Source organism: Patiria miniata, unplaced genomic scaffold (genome assembly GCF_015706575.1).
Source record: "Patiria miniata isolate m_02_andy unplaced genomic scaffold, ASM1570657v1 HiC_scaffold_19, whole genome shotgun sequence".
NCBI lineage: Eukaryota > Metazoa > Echinodermata > Asteroidea > Valvatida > Asterinidae > Patiria > Patiria miniata.
Window position 1 is genome coordinate 973,083 of NW_024037057.1, and position 20,046 is coordinate 993,128.

The 20,046-nt window shown below is 39.8% G+C and overlaps 2 protein-coding genes across 2 annotated transcripts in view; both read right to left on the reverse strand.

Annotated features, from left to right (window-relative positions):
• Window positions 1-19,520, reverse strand: part of LOC119725992 (hyalin-like) — a 46,541-nt gene extending 27,021 nt beyond the window's left edge. The window contains exons 1-3 of the mRNA XM_038197612.1: window positions 19,233-19,520; window positions 6,564-6,797; window positions 5,995-6,282 (exon numbers count right to left, since the gene is read on the reverse strand). Of these exons, the coding sequence (XP_038053540.1) occupies window positions 5,995-6,282; window positions 6,564-6,797; window positions 19,233-19,470 (760 nt within the window). The 5' untranslated portion in view covers window positions 19,471-19,520. The remainder of the gene's footprint in view (window positions 1-5,994; window positions 6,283-6,563; window positions 6,798-19,232) is intronic.
• A 106-nt stretch (window positions 19,521-19,626) lies between these two features.
• LOC119725993 overlaps window positions 19,627-20,046 on the reverse strand; it is a 34,743-nt gene continuing 34,323 nt past the window's right edge. Inside the window, exon 16 of the mRNA XM_038197613.1 lies at window positions 19,627-19,640. Coding sequence (XP_038053541.1) covers window positions 19,627-19,640 — 14 coding nt within the window. The remainder of the gene's footprint in view (window positions 19,641-20,046) is intronic.

Genomic DNA, 20,046 nt, shown 5'->3' on the forward strand with positions numbered 1-20,046 from the left:
CAGACATGCACATCACAGTAAGTTAATTTAATAAGGTCATCGTTGTATTTAACAGCTAAACCTGGTACATGTGTTAAAAAGATTAAGAAGAAAACCCCTATTTTCAATCTTGGTCGTAATTACCTCGTTTAAGGAGGTTCTGTTTTCACCGATGTCAGTTTGTTTGTTTGTTTGTTGGTTGGTTGATTGGTTTGTCTATGAACAAGATAACTCAAAAAGTTATGGACAGATTTGCATGAAACTGTGTGCCTTAGTACAAGTAGGAACCGCGATCATATTTTGGAACTGATGGGGATGTGCATCTGGATGCGTGATTTTTTACCCATATTTTAACCAAAACTGGGACCACATGGCCGTGTGCACAACATATTGTGAAGCGTTGCACTAACACCCCCCCCCCCCCCTGCGACGGGCCTGCTCAGTATATACAGGCATTTCTATGTATCAAAGACTTCTCGTTACCAGACCCTGTTGACAATGAATTCATGAATTGACTGTCATCCCGCTCATCCGTGCTATCATTTCCTTTTGTATTTAAATATGGTTCGACTGACTTCTGGTGAAATTGATGAGTGACTTACCGTTTTCTTTTTCATTGCAGTCCCAAGTCAGAGGACAAACGCAGGATGGCAGAAGAAATCATAAAAACTCTCCCCAACCTGAGGTGTGATTCTGTCAGTGGTTATGTGAGTACATTTTTTTGAAGCTTTGTTTAATGGCATTGTAATAGGATCCAGACAGGCTTAATAATCACATTCATACAAAGATTGTAATTAAGCCTGCCCCAAATTGGTTTAGCTGTTTAGCTGTGATGACGTGGCTTAAAGCTTGGTTGTATGTTAAGACCTCACAGTTCACATACTGGCTACTACATGTACATGTTTGTGGCAAATGTTCTGGTAAATTTCTTGCACACTGTAATTGCATGTCCCTAGGACCACTTCTACACACCTGGGAAGGGGAAAGTGCCTGCAACAGGATACATTGAAGAGAGGCTCAGGAATATTCAAAGGAAGTTGAGCAAGCAGAATGGTGGGAGGGCTGCGAAATGTAGAAGCACGGGACCAACTGCAGCTTCACCCTCCGGACGCGGCATAGCTGTCACAGGTGAGATTGGCTCCATGTACACTATCCCCATCTAACCTGTACTTGTATCTCAACATTGCCATTCGTACCGTGTGTAGATTAAACTGTGCATAACACAATCATTATTTGGGGTTTTTTTGTCAATGTAATTATCAGCACCAGAGGATGCAGGAGCTACTCTTTCAGAAAAACGGAATTGGCTGAAACACAACGCTGAGCCAAGACACATGGTCCGGACATACATGGCTGACACAAGGCAGGCCAGAATCCACTGGATCCATGGGGAAGATCAGCCATCAATCGCTGATATATTGCAAGCCTACCCGAGATATGCAGATCCAGGTTCTTATGTATGGGTAAGTAAAACAAATTATAACAGAGATGGTAGGAGTTGCAAAATACTAAAGTCGGGTCAGCAACAACTGATGGATGCAATTTAAACTACATAGGTTTCATTGTTCCATTTTAATCATTTTGAAAATGTCAAAAAATGTCATTTCACGTTATTTCAGTTTGCCATTGCTCGCCTCATATTGAGCATGAGCGCTTTGGCTTTATAAACATGACGTAAACAATTGAAAAATGACCGGGTATGTTTGCTGCCACCATCGTCTCAAAAGTCTCCCATTAAGAGTACATTAACAAACTTTATGGTTGATTAGATTATGCTCCCATAACAAATTGTTTACAGCTACATATTTTGTAATCTTCAGTGCATATATTTTCAGCGTTTTTGTTTATTTTATAATGCATGTGTATCTCAGATTGATGAGGACTTCCAGCTTCTCTTCAAGGAGCAGGCTGGCAATTTTACAGCAAGGTGGGAGATGGTGGCGCCAAAGCTATTAAAACAAATACAGCTAGACTGCTGTGATGACACAGCTGTGCGCCTTGTAGCAGAGCTGAATAATCCAAAGCTTATATCTGGCCAAGATGATGATGATGATGAAGAGGATGCCGACTACTCCCCAGCCCCAGGTTAGTTTCACACTCTTTATTCTAATGCTGTTTTTGGCATAATGTTTGACACATTACGGGGGTGGTTCAATATTTTAAGGAAATGTTGCAGTCCACCGTACACCAGGCGCAGTTCTAGGGGGGGGGCTGTAGCCCCCCCAAAATTGTGTCTAGTCTCCCCAAAATAAATTCCGTAAAAAAAAAATTGCATTAGCAAAAAGAAGGATTGTGATGTACATGCGAACGGTCTCCCCCTAAAGAAGAAATAGCCGTGACAAGGGTGCATTAATTAATATAGTGTGAATGATTTAGGAAATATGAAATAACCGGTCAACATTTCAGCACGCCTCCCTGGAAAAATTCTGGATCCACCGTGCTAGCCCCCCCCCCCCAAAAAAAAATTGGTTCTAGAACCGCGCCTGCCGTACACCTACTGTATGTGACCGCCCTAGCACCAGTCATGAGTTGGCTCATGGGATAGCCCGTTTAGAGTGGCTATTACTAAAAAAAGGCTGATCAAGTAGCCCAGGTTATGTGTATATAAGACTGGAACATCCCCTTGTCAGATGGGCATGTCAAGAGGGACTACAGCAGTATGTATTTTGCTAGATATCGCTTGAAGAAAGTTTGTCATTTTTTGTGGTATCCGCCATCTATGTAGCGATGTTATTAAAGCATTTATCTATGCACTCCTCTTTATTATTCCATGGTTGCTAATTCTTTGCAGAGGACATAGCTGCAACGGTGCTTGTCATGCTGCCGATGCTGCTAACACCAAGAACAGTGGCTACTGGGAAGGGGAAAAAGTGGAAGCCAAGCATAGCTGAGGGACGGAGAGCCTTCATTGATCTGAAGAAGGTATGGTACCATTGAAGACAAAATTGTTTTATTTGGCTTCGGATAGAATGTATGCGACATGTTAAATACCACCATGTAGCATGGACAGGGTAACCCTTAACAAACATCAAGCTGCATGGAATTGAAAACTTGCGGTACTTTAACTGCTAGTCCAATGCTTCTACAATGTACATGTATGCATGTACATGTATGTGAAGCTTGCTGACTGAAAACTTCCACCTATTTCAACAGTTTAAAGTTTCCAATGTGATAATTTAATGAACCTTGCTTTTCAGTGTGGAACAGACCTTGCTGGCTACATCCAGAAGAGGGATGAGGAGTGCCGAAAGAGGGGAGTTACCAGGCAGCCACAGGTCCTGATTCTTGGCAACACAATACTTGATGCCAAGGAGTTTTTTGTGCTTTACAATGATGTTTTCTATGAGGTGGAATCCCTTGTGAAGGCAGTGGATATTTGTTTCAAGGTATTCTTTGTGTTCAACGCGCAGTACCCCTCAGAGGCTACCGATATATGGACTTTCGTTCAGAGAGGCATTTTTGATATCCAAACTCCCTATGATGTCGTGACTCCACGGGTCAGGGAGCTTTTGGGACAAATCTCAACTGCCATCACAAGGGATGCCGCCTCTAGTAACCCTTAAAGGAAACATGCAACATAATTTTTCTGACTTTAATACACGTATATCAAAAACTATAACTTTCCACCTCCTTCGTAGCAGTAAAAGTGAGAAATTTCAATATTTCAACACATATTTTTTTTCAAACTTTTCCTTCATTTTCTTGGAGTAAATTCCACCTTTTACTTGTTTTATCATTAAACAGCTTGTTTGTACAAAAGTAATGGCCAATATTTTCAAAACCTTTTTGTGGGTAATTTTGAAGGACTAATTTTTGTGTTGTTCGATGCACTTTTGAAAAGGAGTACCCTGTGTGACAAAAGTAAAAGAACGCTTTCTTAAATGTAAGGATTTCCTAATAATAAAACAGCTACCACTTTCTTGTCACTTCCAATGAAAACAAGTAACAAGATGAGCTGATTTTTCTCTGCATGTTTCCTTTAAGACATACCGTGTACTTTTTCTTTAATGGGGTGGCAGTGACAAAGCTGTTTCAAGATGACCATTTGTGGTATTAAACATATTTAAGGATTTCTGAAAATTTTGGAAGGTCATTTTTCACAATGAGTGGATAACAAAAAGATATGATATAACAATAACTTAAAAGGAATTTACAACATTCGCCTTTGCTGCAATTGTTTCACCTTTTGGGCTTGTAGATGCTGGGAAAACCACGGAAACCAATCATGTTTTTGTTTCCTGACCCCCTTAAGAATAAAATAGAGCAATTAATAGACTTTTGAAAATTCTAAGGTAAAGAGAATCAGTCAAGAAGGCTTTAACCCCTTCATATGTGTGACTGTGTAATCAATTGCAACGAAAGTGCGGAATAACTATAAATATGAAAAAGTGCATGGGAGCAGTTTTTGAAAAAGCTAGTTTTTTTCCAACGCTTGTCGGCCGATCAGCATTGGAAAAATACTATTTTTCTTGAAGATGTCAGCATACTGGGAGCCATGATTTTACAGAATGCTTTAGACTGTCATTCCCTAACAATCCATTGAGATATTCCGTGGTAATTTGATCATTTTGTTGTTTATGTTGGCAAATGTTGTGTCGATTGTAAATGTGCGTACATGCATGTACTGATATTCTTTGAAATAAAACCTACAAGCACAGGATGAATCACAGCAATCATGTTGGTCTATTAAATCTTTTTGTTCTGTAAACAAATTAAACCACTTGGCAACTTTAACCAATAAGATTGGTCACTCCGACGACCAATGTAATTGGTCAAACTTAACCCTTAAATATTGGTCATTCAAACCAATGTAATTGGTCAAACCTAAACAATAATGTTGGTCATTTCAACCAATGTAATTGGTCAAACTTAACCAATAATATGGGTCATTTCCAACCAATGTAATTGGTCAAACTTAATCAATAATATTGGTCATTCCAAACAATGTAATTGGTCAAACTTAACCAATAATATTGGTCATTCCAAACAATGTAATTGGTCAAACTTAAACAATAATGTTGGTCATTTCAACCAATGTAATTGGTCAAACTTAACCAATAATATGGGTCATTTCCAACCAATGTAATTGGTCAAACTTAACTAATAAGATTGGTCATTCCAACCAATATAACTGGTTATCTTTACCCAATGATATTGGTTGTTTTGACCAATATGTGATGGTTAGTATTCCAACCAATGTCGGTTGGTTGGAAAATTAACCAATCAAGATTGGTGATAGATTGGTTAAAAAAATAACCAATCTTGATTGATTAAATAAACAACCAAGATATGTTGGTTAGTTTTCTGATCAATATGGATTGGTTAAAAAAGCAAACCATTTCAGATTGGTTATTTTAACCAATAGATTGGTTGGACACATATCTACCAACCACATTGGTTGAATTTGACCAATATATTGGTTATTTCAACCAATCTGTTTTTAGAGTGTGGGTGGTAATCTAAGATATTTACAATACAAGAAATTGGAACTGAACCTTATTAGGTCGGTTAGAACACTGTTTGAAAAAAAACTCATATTGTGCAGGCAATCATACATATGAGATATCAGAAACACCTGTTTCACCTGGATATATGAATACAGTTCCTAACTCTGTTTAATTTAGCTGATGTCGGTCCACGCTTGTCATATAAATGGCTGAATATTCAGCCATCTTCCAGCAATCTAATGTTAGAAAGTTTAAATATATTTTACTGTGAATACAGTTGTGCATCCGTTATATCAGAAACACTTGTTTCACCTGGATATAGCGATTCGGTTCCTAACTTTGTCTTGTGCAGCTGAAGTCCGTTATTTAGGTTTTTCACTTATAAAGTGGATAAGCACATTAGTATTAATATAAGTGAAGACAATTGTGCATCTGGTATATCAGTATATGTTTCACTTGGATTTACGAATTAAACTCTGTTTTATTAGCTGATGTCAGTTTATTGATTTTCAGCTAGGGTTGGATATCCATCCGCTTTCTGGCAATCTAAAGTTAGAAAGAATCTTACCATACACCTCGACATCCCAAGCACAGTAGTCTTCATTCCCAGCCGCATCTGTAACCAGGTAAAAGAAGGTGTGGTTACCAATGCCTAATACCACAGCGTCCCCGACGGTCCACGTCATTCCATTAGGCTCACTGGAGTTAGGACTCAATTCCGTGACGATAACTTGGAACTCGCCCGAGTTGTCTGAAGCGACGTAGTCATAAGGAAAGACCACAGTGGCGTTTGGTTGGCCTGGGTCGGTTGGGAATGATCTACTACGTGGGCACGAGATGACAGGGTTTTTAATATCTAGGATAGAAAGTAAAACAAGATAAAGCCAGCCAGTTTATTATATTCAACAAAAATCTGTGAGTTTCTTTGCTTCATTTCAATGAATTATTTATGTAAAAGTACCAAAATGTATACCTAGCTTCGAAGTTTCCGCCTACTGAAGTAAATTTTGTTCACTCTTCAAAGAACCGAGCCGAATTTAACCTGTCCAAAATTGGGTTTCTATGGGTAAGTGAATATGTGGAAAACGATTCCATAATTTAAGATATAACGCATTTTTAAGCTTTGTGCACACTTACCTACTACATATATTTCAAACTCGCACATGGCGGTGTTGGACGCAGAATCGTTGGCGATGCAAGACACTTGGTGAACACCAATTTCCAGCTGATTGGGGATTGCTGAGCATTCTACAGTCGCTGCTATATTATCACTTGCCGTTGGTGCACTTGGGATTGCAGAGGTATAATTCTTATCAGGGTCGGTATATAAGGTAACATTCTCACAGTTATCAAATACTGGAGACTCATTATCTAGAGAAAAAAATGAAATGGTTAATTCACTGGAAAGAGAAAGATGCGCTTCATTCGCTGAGTGGGCTGTCAAAAATGAAGTCATGAATCAGAGCTAGTCATGTCACTACATATATTGGCGATTACACAATGCATTTATAAGTAATTTTCTTCGCAGTGCCACGAAATTGAAAAGGGTGCCATGTCTTCAGTGTCTTCGGCTTACCGGTAACTTCAAACGTCCATGCGCATGTTGCTTGGTTCCCGGCATCATCGGTAGCTATGTAATGAACTGTTTGCTCATTGCTGTTCATTGGCGGAGGGAATGTGGAGTTTTCACCTACTCGCCACATGACACCCCCGCTGGACACCAGTGGGTCGACGTCACTGATTGTGACAGTGAAACGATTGAAGTATGGATCGGAACTGGTGACAGCAGGAAACACCACTTCAACTTCGCCCATTCCTTGTGCAAGCGTGAACGAGTCGGGACTTGGACATGTTATGTTGGATGGAGCTTCGTCAAAAAAAGAAGGAGCAAATACACGATTAATAAATGCTTGACTTTCGAAGAAGACCTTCATTAAAAATGTTTTCATTTTGGTATTGCTTCGCAATTAACAAAGAGGATGAGTGTTTGTGAATTCAAAGTGTTTGTTTCTGTGTCATTCTTTTGAGACCAAAAACACATTCAAGCGTTTCTATGGTCTTCGAATGTCAACATTAAGAGACCAGACTGCCATGCTGCCTACCATTTCAACCTGCATACAATCATTTGGCCATTGCAAGAAATCAGTTCACCTCAGCAGGGAGAAAGTGTGGATGAAATGTCATCTGACTATTCAACCACTTGAAAACAAAATTAAAAAGGGAGTGACTAACCTGTTAATTGTCAACCTCATAGTCTTTCGTTACAGAGAATCCTAGTGGCTAAACCTCCTGTGGTTTGTCACTTAATCCTTTGCCTAATCCATCTGTTTCTTCCCTCATCCTAATTATCATCTCCTCTTATCTCCTATTCAGCTAACACTTAATGAGCTACAACACTCCTTTATATCCATCCCCCAGCGTCATCCCTTCCGTCTGAATCCCGTCGCTTTGACACTACCTACCCCACACCCGTCGGTTCCCTGTTATGCTCCACACCTTATCCTTTCCCCTTTGATTTTTACCTATCCCTGTGCGCCTATTTGTCACCTACATGTTTTTTCTCGGATCACTGTCTAGAAGGAGGTCTAGAAGAAGGTCTAGTTAAGACTGGACAGTCTTAACACTATCACTTGTTTCTCTTGATTAAATGCTTGGTGAATAAATGCATTGCAATGACACCTCTTGCATGCAATGTATTTTTGTTCATGCCATCCTTGAAAAATCACTTTTGTGTCTAATGAAACCTTAGTTGCAAATTTTATCTTGCCATTTTCAAGGGTTTCAAGTGTGTTTTGGTGACATTTTTGTTACTAAACTACAAAATTTCCATATTTTTGAACGAAATTTTTCGATTAGAAAATTTTGAGTTCACAATTTGAACATGATACCCCCAAACAGTGTCCTTCTGAAATGACTTCACAGCAACAGCGCCGGGTTGTCCAGGAAAAGTATGGACCATTTTTAAAGTTTTAAGAAGTGCACATTTCCATATAATTCACTCAGACGGGATGATCAATAGTTTTCGTATTTATCCTCTAAGAGGAGTAAAATGTTGCACAAAGTGTTTTCCTCAGAGAAAATTATCGCATCGACCCTTTAAGCTCAAGAAATTTTCTTGGGATTCAATTGTGTCTGCGCAATAACTCACCTTTACAGCCTAAGACCTCAAACCGTAATGAAGGGTACCCTTCGTACTCTATGACCACAATCCGGATAAAACGAAGCACGGTTGGTACGTAAAACAGATGTCTATTTGGTGTGTTTGCATCCTCGTTCCCAAAATATTCCTTCAGAAGGGTAAAGTAAGAGGAAGAATTCATGACTTAAGATTGTATCCACATAAAGCGGGTTGAGCAGCAAGATAATCTCTAAGCATCAAATCCGTCCCTTATGTAAACAACACAATATATTTTGTTCACTGATATCTTATCATACTACTTTCAATGATATTTTGATAAATTCCCACTTTCAACCTATCTCACTATGGCCGACACTTGTTAGTGCATACCAACATTATGAAGTAGCTGTTAAAAAATTGCCTTTACCAATCCCCGTATCGCGTGCTGCTTAAAGTTGTTTCATGTGCAACAGTTTCGATTTTTTCTGTTCATAAATATTCAACCTCAATGTTACGTTTAAACCAATATAAATTTACTTTTTATAGCACCTCCAACCCTCAGAGAAAAGTTCAGGTCCGCCATCCCAGCAGACTGGCTCCCGGTCAGTACATTATCGATACTCGTTGTGGGCGGGGTGCCAGCCCACCTTGTTGTGGGCGGGGAGCCAGCCCACCTTGTGTGCACGGAGTTATTGTTGGGGCACTTTTTGTAAATTCAAAATTTGTATAGTATTTGTTTCAATAACTCACTGTGTGCAATTTTTTTCTTTCAATGTCTCATTCAAAAGTGAATGAAAAAGAAATTTAGAAATATAAATACTTTTCAGTTTATGAAACTCAACAAAAAACGTGGAGGCTACTTTAATTCGGGCGATTCACGATGTAGTGTGCCACCAAGAGTTTGCCACGGAGAGTTCTTTTTTTCCCAGTGTATTGTGAGAGATGGTCGACAAATTCGCAGCGCGGGACATTTGAAATTGTTAGTTTTTCCGGTCAGGGGTTTCGTAAGCGTATGATTCGAGGATCTGTTTGCCCATTTCTTTTCTAGTTATCAAATGCTGTTTTTTGTAAGGCGGCAGAATGCTATGCCCCAATCTATGACGTATTAGCTCAAGTTGTCTACCAACACTCATTCATAAATACCTAAGACAGTTTACGCATTCCTATTGGTCGAGAGCTCGTCACGTGGCCGGTCTTAAACGGATGATAAAGACATGGCTAGCTGGTCTTAAACACTTTTCCAGTGTCACTATAAAATGTGAACTCCTAAAAATCCAGTGCCTCTTATCGTTTCATTGGTTGAACGTTCACAATCCTCACGTAGGCATGCGCAACACTACCAGGGAGTCAGAATTTTAAAGTTCTAAATTCTAAACGCAACGCGCCAGGTGCGTTCTGCGCGACATCGCGCAGAACATGATACGCGCGCGTCAATGTCCATAAAAGGATTGTTTACATCTTACTCGCCAGCTGAACACTCCATTATTGTGCAAGAGGGATGTTTCAAAAAGCATAAAGTGAATTTGTTGAACAAAATCGGAATGTTTTGAACGAATTATATGATTTTTTCTTACCGAAAAGGTATTTATGAATGGGAATAAATATGTGCTCCGTCGGTATTTATCACTCTGTTTAAGACCACTTAGAGTCTGGGTGCTGATAATTACCCTCGCCTCCGGCTCGGGTAATTATCAGCACCCAGACTCTAAGTGCTCTTAAACAGAGTGATAAAAACCTCCGAAGCACACATTTATTCCCTTATTCAAATGAGCCATGTTTTGTCGACCGTAAACTTGAAAAATGGACTCTCCGTTGCAAACTCTTTGTCGCCCGAATTGCATTGTAAATCGCCCGAATTGCTTGAAGACCACTAATTGAAGAGTTTCTGTTATACCACGAAAAAAAATATCGGATTATCCATAGTTTGTGATGAAAGTTCCACCCGACTTACCATTGTTCTCTCCTTTCTGGTCATAATTGTCATCCAATCGTCAGTACTGTTGACCTTGTAATCCACTCGGAATTTGGTCACCCATTCCATCATGGCCGGATCGCTATGGTTACCGCCTTGGATGAGGACGCCCTCTACCCGCAATGCCAGTCCAAGGTCCACGGCCAGCCAAGGTTCGTCATCTGTGTTGTTGGTTGCAGGGCACCACCCGCCTAAGGTTGTGCCGTCATTGCCGTGACCAAAATTCAGCCGGCCGTTAGCGGGGAGACAGTCACTGTTATTGAGGTCGCTTCGCCAACTTGAAGCTGAAAAACTGGAGTCGGGCACACTCCCATCTTGTACACCCAGTGGCTGAAAGCACACATCTATTTGAAAAGTGAGTCAGGTTACATGTTGAATCAGTAGCAGAAGATTTTCTAATTATTTGGGTTATAGCATCAGGTATGTTGATTAGTCGAGACACACCACATGAAATCAGCTATTTTAGCTCTTTTCGTGTTTTTACTGAGCGATCCGGAGGTGCACTCTTAAAACATTGGTTTACAATTGGTTGGTTAAAAAAGTTGGTTAAAATTTCAACCAAAATTGTGTGAATGTTACCAATTTGACCAATGCTGGGTACATGTTACCCAACGTTGGGAAAAATGTGTTCATTTTTTAACCAACTTTTTAAGTTGGTTAAAAACTGTTGCGCTGTTCACCTTGAAAACCAACGGTTGGTTAATATTACACATATTACACAACCTTGATTAAACCTAACCAAGTTTCACAAACGTTGGGTTAGTTCAACTATTTTTACTAACCGTTGCTTACCAAGTCAACAGCCCAACAGTTGGTTAAAAATAAAAGGTTGGTTAAACAATGAGCCAATTTTACCAAACGTTTGGTAAAATGTACACAACGTTTTTACCAACCAAATTTAACCAGTGTTGTGAGAGTGTGTGTGTCGATGCATACGGATGTGGGCGTTGCGCTACAAAACCTGATCTCATTCTTTTAATTTCTTTAAGGAGTATTTCTGACAAGTGCAAGCAAATGTTCAACTATTTTCAAGCTAAGTTTAAAATTAAATCCAGAAAAACCCTCTGGAGCGGGGTTTGAAATGGCGATCTTCGGACTGCCGTTTCGATGCTCAACCAAATGAGGAATCAATCCTGTTTAATATAAATGTCAAATTAATAAAGCGGTACCTTTGTAACAAAATGTGTTTGATTATTTGACCAGATAGGCCTTCAACCCTGCAAAAATGTGTTTGAGGCGATTTGTATACACAATTAGTGCAAATAAATGTTCATCTAATTCCTTATTAAAATAGAAATAAATTTAAATGTAATTTTTGCCAAATGAATACCCCCCCCCCGAAAAAAATAAGGATCCGTGGGTAGGACGTTTTTGGGATAAATATTAACTGCTTTGTAACAATACGTGTTTTTTTTCTGAAATCCCTCAAAAACTAGCGATTGACAAAGATGGAAAAGGAAAAACAGGTTGGCTGTAACTGGACAGAAATTACATTAGATGGCACAGTGTTTTATTAAGGCATTACACTCAGAACCATTAATTGACGACCAAAAAATATGGAGTTAGTGGGATTAATCGTTTTACCCCACATTCCTATGCGGCACCCCAGGCAAGAGATAAAGAGATGGTGCCCCGTGAGTCATGCGCTTAATAATCTTCAATTCTATCTTGAAACGTTGCAAAAAAGAAGGTTGAAAGGTGCGTTACGTTACCTCTGCAACCAAGAAGCTCCATTCGGAGTGTAGGCCACACATGGTACGCTGTGGGTATGAATCTGATGATCTGAGCCGTTATTGGCGCGTCAAAGATCCTGGTCACTGGGGAACTTTTGTCAGTATTTCCCGTGAATTCCTTTTAATAGGCAAAAACAAATCAAATCTACCATAAGTTCATACAAGTGATAAACAAAAAATGACGTTTGTTCTTTCGTTCTATGGGTATTTCGATCCAGGAGAAAAGAGAAAAATAAACAGTTGACACAATGAAATTGCCAAAATTCTGTCTGGTTCCAATGAACTGAGACGCAGCTGCCGGATTTTCTTTAGGATGCGTAGCTCAGGAGAACTAACTGGATATATACCGGAACTGTTCCTATTTTTCAGGTTCGATGCTTCACTTTGTTAAATATGCTTAATCTATGATTTAGCCTACTTTGGTTTTTAAATCTGATGTTCTGTACCTTGATATCGCCATTTTCATCAAGTATGTAATTCCACGGTTGCCCCTCAGCGTAACGATACCGAAGCTGATACTGTTCGATCCATTCATCCGTGTCAGTGAAGCCACCTCCTTGGGTTATGATGCCCTCAACTTGCAGCGAACGACCAAGATCGATCTAGAGTTAATGTTATGTGATAGCAATAAAGCAAATATATTCTTACTTATTTCTTGAACAGTTCTGACAAAGCACACGACCCTGAGCGAGTTTAACCCATTGTTATCGCAGTGTAGACTGGACACTTGACCACATAACACACGTGTATAGGAGGACAGACAACGGCCTCGTGCTTTATCGGTTGCTATGAGTCAAGACGTTTTATATTAGATACACGATCACCAGCAAAAAAAACCAAACAGGCGCAATCAAATCGAACCGCTATCATCCACAAAACTCTACCACAACGTCTTGGAACTCTTCAATTATTGCCTCTGGTTTTAGATTTTGCTGCAACTTAATGCACCACTTTGATCGTAATACGCGTGCAACCGAAAATAAACCGTTATGTGCATGCAGATGTAGCGCTCGCACACTACTCTACCCCGTTTGTCAGGGGAGATTTTGCATTATTACCAAGACGTTGTTGTGATTACGGTTAGTGGTTGATGGTTATTTGTTGTAATTACGTCATCTTGCGGCAGGGGAACGCCGTATGGATTCATAACAAACAAAAAAATTCTTTATAGTGGTCATAATTATGCATACATTATAGTGATTGTGTATAATAATATAATGTCATATTTCGTGAGCCAAAGGAAACGTGTTGACCAATAATGAACGTAAACTGCGAATCAAGTGTTTTCCCCGGTTCTCTGGGATACAATATCAATCTTAAAAAAAAATCAAATGAAATGAAGGAGTTCTGTAGATGAACACTCGAGTCCAGTTCGAGTCTTGAGTCTAGAGTTTCAATATGTATTTTGGTCGAGAGCCAGTCCGAGTCTTTTGCCCATATAATTAAGTTTAACTCTAATCAATTGAGACTCGAGCACGAGTCAGGGACTCGAGTACTACACACTGATATAAGGTCAGCAGCACCCTTCGAGGGGGTGGTGGGTACAAGCAAAAAGAAAACAAATCGAATCAAGACTTTATTGAACATAGTAAATTCGCAAGATGTTTACCTGCAATACTCATGACACCAACCTGTAAATGTGATGTGGTGTTTTTGTCTGCTTCATCGGGACACCATCCTCCGTTCTGCCGGTTTGGATTAGTGCCGAGCGGAAGATTCAATCGCGCGTTCTGTGCTTTGCATCGATGCTTGATATCATCACTACTCGACCACTTAAAAACACTGGAGGCGGAAATACTAGACGCATGGATACCCAAATCTTCCATTCCGAGGGGTTCAATGCAAAATTCTGTTCCAAAATGAAAATACAAACAATTAGTGCACACTTTAAGTTACCGTATTTACATTAATACCCGCTCTCATCCCGCCCACATATACATTTTTGTGTGAAACATTGAATGATAAGTTTACCTGGCTTGTGGACAAATGTAGTAAAAAAAAAAATACTAGGAGTTACTGTCTATGTAAAATGGCTACTTTTAATGCCGAACTGAATATTTAAAGTTGTTTTGTAACTCAATTGTATTCAATGTTTTGCGATATTGTTTGATTTGTTGGGTTGGAAATGTTAGCAAAATGGAAAGGGACATAATCTCAGGGTGATATATGCGGGCTGGGCGTGTGATTCGGGAAACTTAGAAACTGTTAACCACTGTCTATCAGTGCGTCTGGCGAAGTGAATCAATAATGACTCGAGTAATCCCCTTGATGGTCAGCTCTGTGATCAATGTGGGACAGGTGCAGCAATGCTAGCTTTGACTCCCGATCCTGAGGATAATAACCGATATCGGGATTCACGTTGTCCCGCGTGCATATAAAATGCTGTAATGCTAAATTTAAGCGCTGATTATCAAAGTCTCGTGTATAATCTTGGGTCCAAAATATCTAATGTTATTTTATGTAGGAACTGTTGTTTAGTGTGTATGTATTGTGATAAGTTTCAATGTATACTTTCTTTTTCTGAAATGTATAGCCATTTTATGTGCGAGTGTAAAATTTTAACAAACTCTCAAGTTCATGGTCCTCAATATGCTCCATCAGCAGATCATTCGAGGGCATGCACATCATGATTTGACGTAGCCATTTTTGGGCCTATGTACTAGCCTGCAACCTACAAGTACCAGACATTTTGCTATTTTCCCACGACCACTTCTCAGACGAGAGAAAAGATCCACACATTATATTACATATTCTTGTTACACAACGTATTAAAGTAGGAGCAATAATAACATCATCCTCAATGTTTTAAACAAATTATTTGGCCGGCATAACTACTTAGAATACTGAGTATATGTATATACATATACGTATACTTCCATCTTCATGTGTCAGGATTTTCCTTTTTCTCCTAGGAACAGGAAACCCCGGACCAAAAATAAGCTACCAGTCAGCAGATCTGGCAAAAGTTCACTCTAAAATATAGTCGCTCAATGTTGGAAAAAAGTACTACCTTTTTGAGAAAACAAGGGAACATGGTCATCAACTTGTAATCTTACCAAGATACTGGGTTCTAATTCTACCCTACACCGTTGGGTTCTAAATTTACCCATTGCTTGAAGGTTTTTTTAATCAGTTATTGTGCACCTTTGTATGTTGACCCTTGAGGTTTTATTTCAACTTTGAATTCTGCAATGTTAATTACCAGAGACAGCAATCGCTGGGCTAAACCAAAGTATTTCAATTACGGAATCCTGGGTTTAAAAGCCAGTTAAATGAATAAGATATTTCCTAATATAAGGTGACGATGCATGAGGATTATTACGAGGAACGCGGGATAACTAATACCAAATGGGCAGGGGTGTAAGAAGTTCCGTCAATCAACTCATTACAATTTGTTTCCCCAAAATTTCGGTCACTTGACTGTGTGTTTCTATAGATGAGAAGACTCACTATACAACGCATGCATGTAAACGTGCTTGGCAGAGCGTGAAGTTCATGTTGCAAATACTGTCTCATTAATAAGCATTTCAGTCCTCCAATCCCCCGATAGTAATCCTTATTTATCAGCATCGCATTTGGAGGAAACAAAACTGAGATTCATTTCACTGACTAACCTTGAACAAGGGAATTACGTCTTCAATTGCCTAACTTGGTAGGGCCTCACAAGCGGCGGCCATCTTGTACATGAGTGATACGGGTGCACAATTTTGGGTAACGTTATCACGTGTGTCAGTTAACCCTGCACAGTGATAACATTTTTGCCAATGTCGTGGTAAATTTTACTCTTCGACGTGACAATGAAAAATTATGACGCAGTTGTGGGGTAAATAAATGTTCTTTAACCCATCACTTGGGTGATAACACATAGAGGAGGTAAAAGCGAAATTGTTATTTCGCTCAGTACTGAGCAGTAATTAAATTTTTTTGTCCCCAACAGTTTTACACAACACAATTTCACACTTTTTTTTTTTAGAGTGTTGCAAACCAGAAAAGAAGAACGCTAATAGGCCAAAGGCACCAATTATCTTTCAAATCCACATACCAGACCTCGGTCATGTGGTAAAGCAGCAGCACCGGAATTTCTGATAGACAACAATGCTACATGCAGAACAGGACTACTTCAGAGCAAACAGAAAATTACAGACAGAAGAGCCGTTGCAAACATCCACAGCGAAGCTTAGACTGTATGACAAATCAGTCATTAAGCCCACTGGAGCAGTACACTCCAATGGGCCTTATTCACGAGTCGGCCAAATTGAATTGAAAGTGAGGTGAAATCTTTTTTTTTTTTTTTAACTTGCAAAGAGGAATGAGAGCATATTTTTTTTAAATTAATTCCAGTCTGCTTTAATGAATAATTTTTACATTTGTAATTAAAATTCCCTAATGTTTAAAGCCGGATTAAAAAAAAATCCCATTGAACATTTAACACTTAAGAAATACGTTCAAAAACTTTGGGAACTCGGCAAAAACGACCAACTCGTGAATAAGGCCCCTGCAGGAAAGGCAGCGGAACATCACAGCTCGTTAATTGTGAAGTTTGGGAGAGTGCACGCACGACAGCTTTGAAGTCAGGCTGTGCCAGCGCGGTTTCGAAGCGCTTGTATTATAGCAAGGAATATAAAGTTCACAAGTGTTAAGACAGCACGAATTTTAACTAAGGATCGCCAAAACGTGTCTGTTGAGGATTGCTCAGATTTGTTCAACTGAAATTTGCAGTTTTAGTCATGTTTCTAAAACAAATCAGTATATAGAGCAAGGCAATACCTGTGATTGTGACTGTGAAGTTGCATCGTCCGACGTTGCCATAGGGGTCCGTGCCAGTGAACTCCACAGTGTGTTTACCGAGTGTGAACATTTGTCCTGACGTGTGAGAGGCAACAATAGTCGACATTATGCCGGAGTTGTCGGTCGCAGTTACAGGTGACCAACTGGCTGTGCCCATATCCGAACCAGCTAAGGTAGATTTGAACACATCAGAGGGGCATTGTAATACTGCAGGTTGGTCATCTAATATATAAAGAAAGATAAGAATTTGCAATTGAACTTCATGCAGTGGTTTGAGCTATTTGTTTGAATATCTTTTATTGTGCAGAAAGGAATTCTGATGAGTCTAGTAATATGTCAACAAGTATCTCTAACTTTCAGCAAGTTACAAGGCTAAGCGTTTAGCCATTTGATCGCGCAACAAATGAAACACGTTCCTCTTTACATCAGGAAAACGGTTCTTGGCACTGTTTTGTGTAGCTCATGTCGGTATATCGGTTGTCCCATATCAAGTTATTGTAAAGTTGGATATTCAGCGATCTTCCAGCAATCTAAAGTGAGCGACAGAAAGCTCTCACCGTACACCTCGACATCCCAAGCACAGTAGTCTTCATTCCCAGCCGCATCTGTAACCAGGTAGAAGAAGGTGTGGTTACCAATGCCTAATACCACAGCTTCCCCGACGGTCCACGTCATTCCATAAGGCTCACTGGAGTTAGGACTCAATTCCGTGACGATAACTTGAAAGTCGCCTGAGTTGTCTGAAGCGACGTAGTCATCGGGGAAGATCACCGTAGCGTTGGGTTGGCCTGGGTCGGTTGGAAATGATCTACTAGGTGGACAGGAGATGACAGGGTCTTGATTATCTACAGTGCAAAACATAATAGGAGAAAGTGAGCAAGATTAAATAACTGAACATATAAGTGGGCGTTGTCATTGTGGTGGTTTGTTACCTGCGACATTGACAGATTAAATACATTTGAATTGAACTGCATTATGTGCATTAGAGCATAAGTTAAAATATGTTTTACTGTGAAGACAGTTGTGCATCCGTTATATCATAAACACTTGTTTCACCTGGATATAGCGATTCGGTTCCTAACTCTGTCTTGTGTAGCTGAAGTCGGTTATTAAGGTTTTTTCACTTTGAGCTGGGTATTCAGCCGCCTCCTGGCAATCTAAAGTTAGAAAGAATCTTACCATACACCTCGGCATCCCAAGCACAGTAGTCTTCATTTCCAGCTGCATCTGTAACCAAGTAGAAGAAGGTGTGATTACCAATGCCTAATACCACAGCTTCCCCGACGTTCCACGTCATTCCATTAGGCTCACTGGAGTTAGGACTTATTTCCGTGATGATAACATGGAAGTCGCCCGTATTGTCTGAAGCGACGTAGTCTCCAGGAAAAACCACCGTAGCGTTTGGTTGGCGTGGTTCGGTTGGGAATGTTCCCCTAGATGGGCAGGAGATGACAGGGTCTTGAATGTCTATGGTGAACAAAAAAAAAAGCAGGATCAAGTTAGCAAGATTATTAAATAAAACAAATATCCGTAAAGAAGTTCCTTTGCCTCTTTCAATGAAAAGTAACTAAAAGTACCAAAAAAAATATACCAAGATTCGCCATCTGAAGTTAATTTTACTCACTCTTCAAAGAATAGTATGCCGAGGATATCATCAATTTCACGTGTCAAAAATTTGGTTTCTGTGGGTAAGTGTATCTGAGGAGAACGATTCCATGATTTATGACATAAGGCATTCTCAAGCCGTCACACTTACCTACTACATATATTTCAAACTCGCACATGGCGGTGTTGGACGCAGAATCGTTGGCGATGCAGGACGCTTGGTGAACACCAATTTCCAGCTGATTTGGGATTGCTGAGCATTCTACAGTCGCTGCTACATTATCACTTGCCGTTGCACTTGGGATCGCAGTGGTATAATTCTTATCAGGGTCGGTATATAAGGTAACATTCTCACAGTTATCAAATTCTGGAGGTTCGTTATCTGAAGAAAAAAAAAATGAAATGGTTAATTCACTGAAAAGAGAAAGATGCGCTTCATTCGCTGAGTGGGCTGTCAAAAATAAAGTCATGGATCCGAGCTAGTCATGTCACTACATATATTAGCGATTACACAATGCATTTATAAGTAATTTACTTTGCAGTGCCACGAAATTGAAAAGGGTGCCATGTCTTCAGTGTCTTCGGCTTACCGATAACTTCAAACGTCCATGCGCATGTTGCTTGGTTCCCGGCATCATCGGTAGCGATGTAATGAACTGTTTGCTCATTGCTGTTCATTGGCGGAGGGAATGTGGAGTTTTCACCTACTCGCCACATGACACCCCCGCTGGACACCAGTGGGTCGACGTCACAGATTGTGACAGTGAAACGATTGAAGTATGGATCGGTACTGGTGACAGCAGGAAACACCACTTCAACCTCGCCCATTCCTGGAGCAAGCGTGAACGAGTCGGGACTTGGACATGTTATGTTGGATGGAGCTTCGTCAAAAGAAGATGGAACAAATACACGATTTATAAATGTTTGAATAATTACACCAGCTGTCACTTTACTTTCAAATAAGATATTCATTACAAAAACTTTTCATGTTGGTATTTCTTCGCAATTAACAAAGAGGATAAAAGTTTGTGAATGTAAAGTGTTTGTTTCTGTGTCATTCTTTGGAGACCAAAAACACATTCAAGCGTTTCTATGGTCTTCGAATGTCAACATTAAGAGACCAGACTACCATGTTGCCTACCATTTCAACCTGCATAGAATCATTTGGCCATTGCAAGGAATCAGTTCACCTCAGCAGGGAGAAAGTGTGGATGAAATGTCATCGGACTATTCAACCACTTGAAAGCAAAATTTAAAAAGCGAGTGACTAACCTGTTAACTGTCAACCTCATTGTCATTCATTACAGAGAACCCTAGTGGCTAAACCTCCTGTGGTTTGTCACTTCCTTTGTTGTACTCCCCTTTTAACTTTATCCTTAGCCAAATCCATCTGTTTCTTCCCTC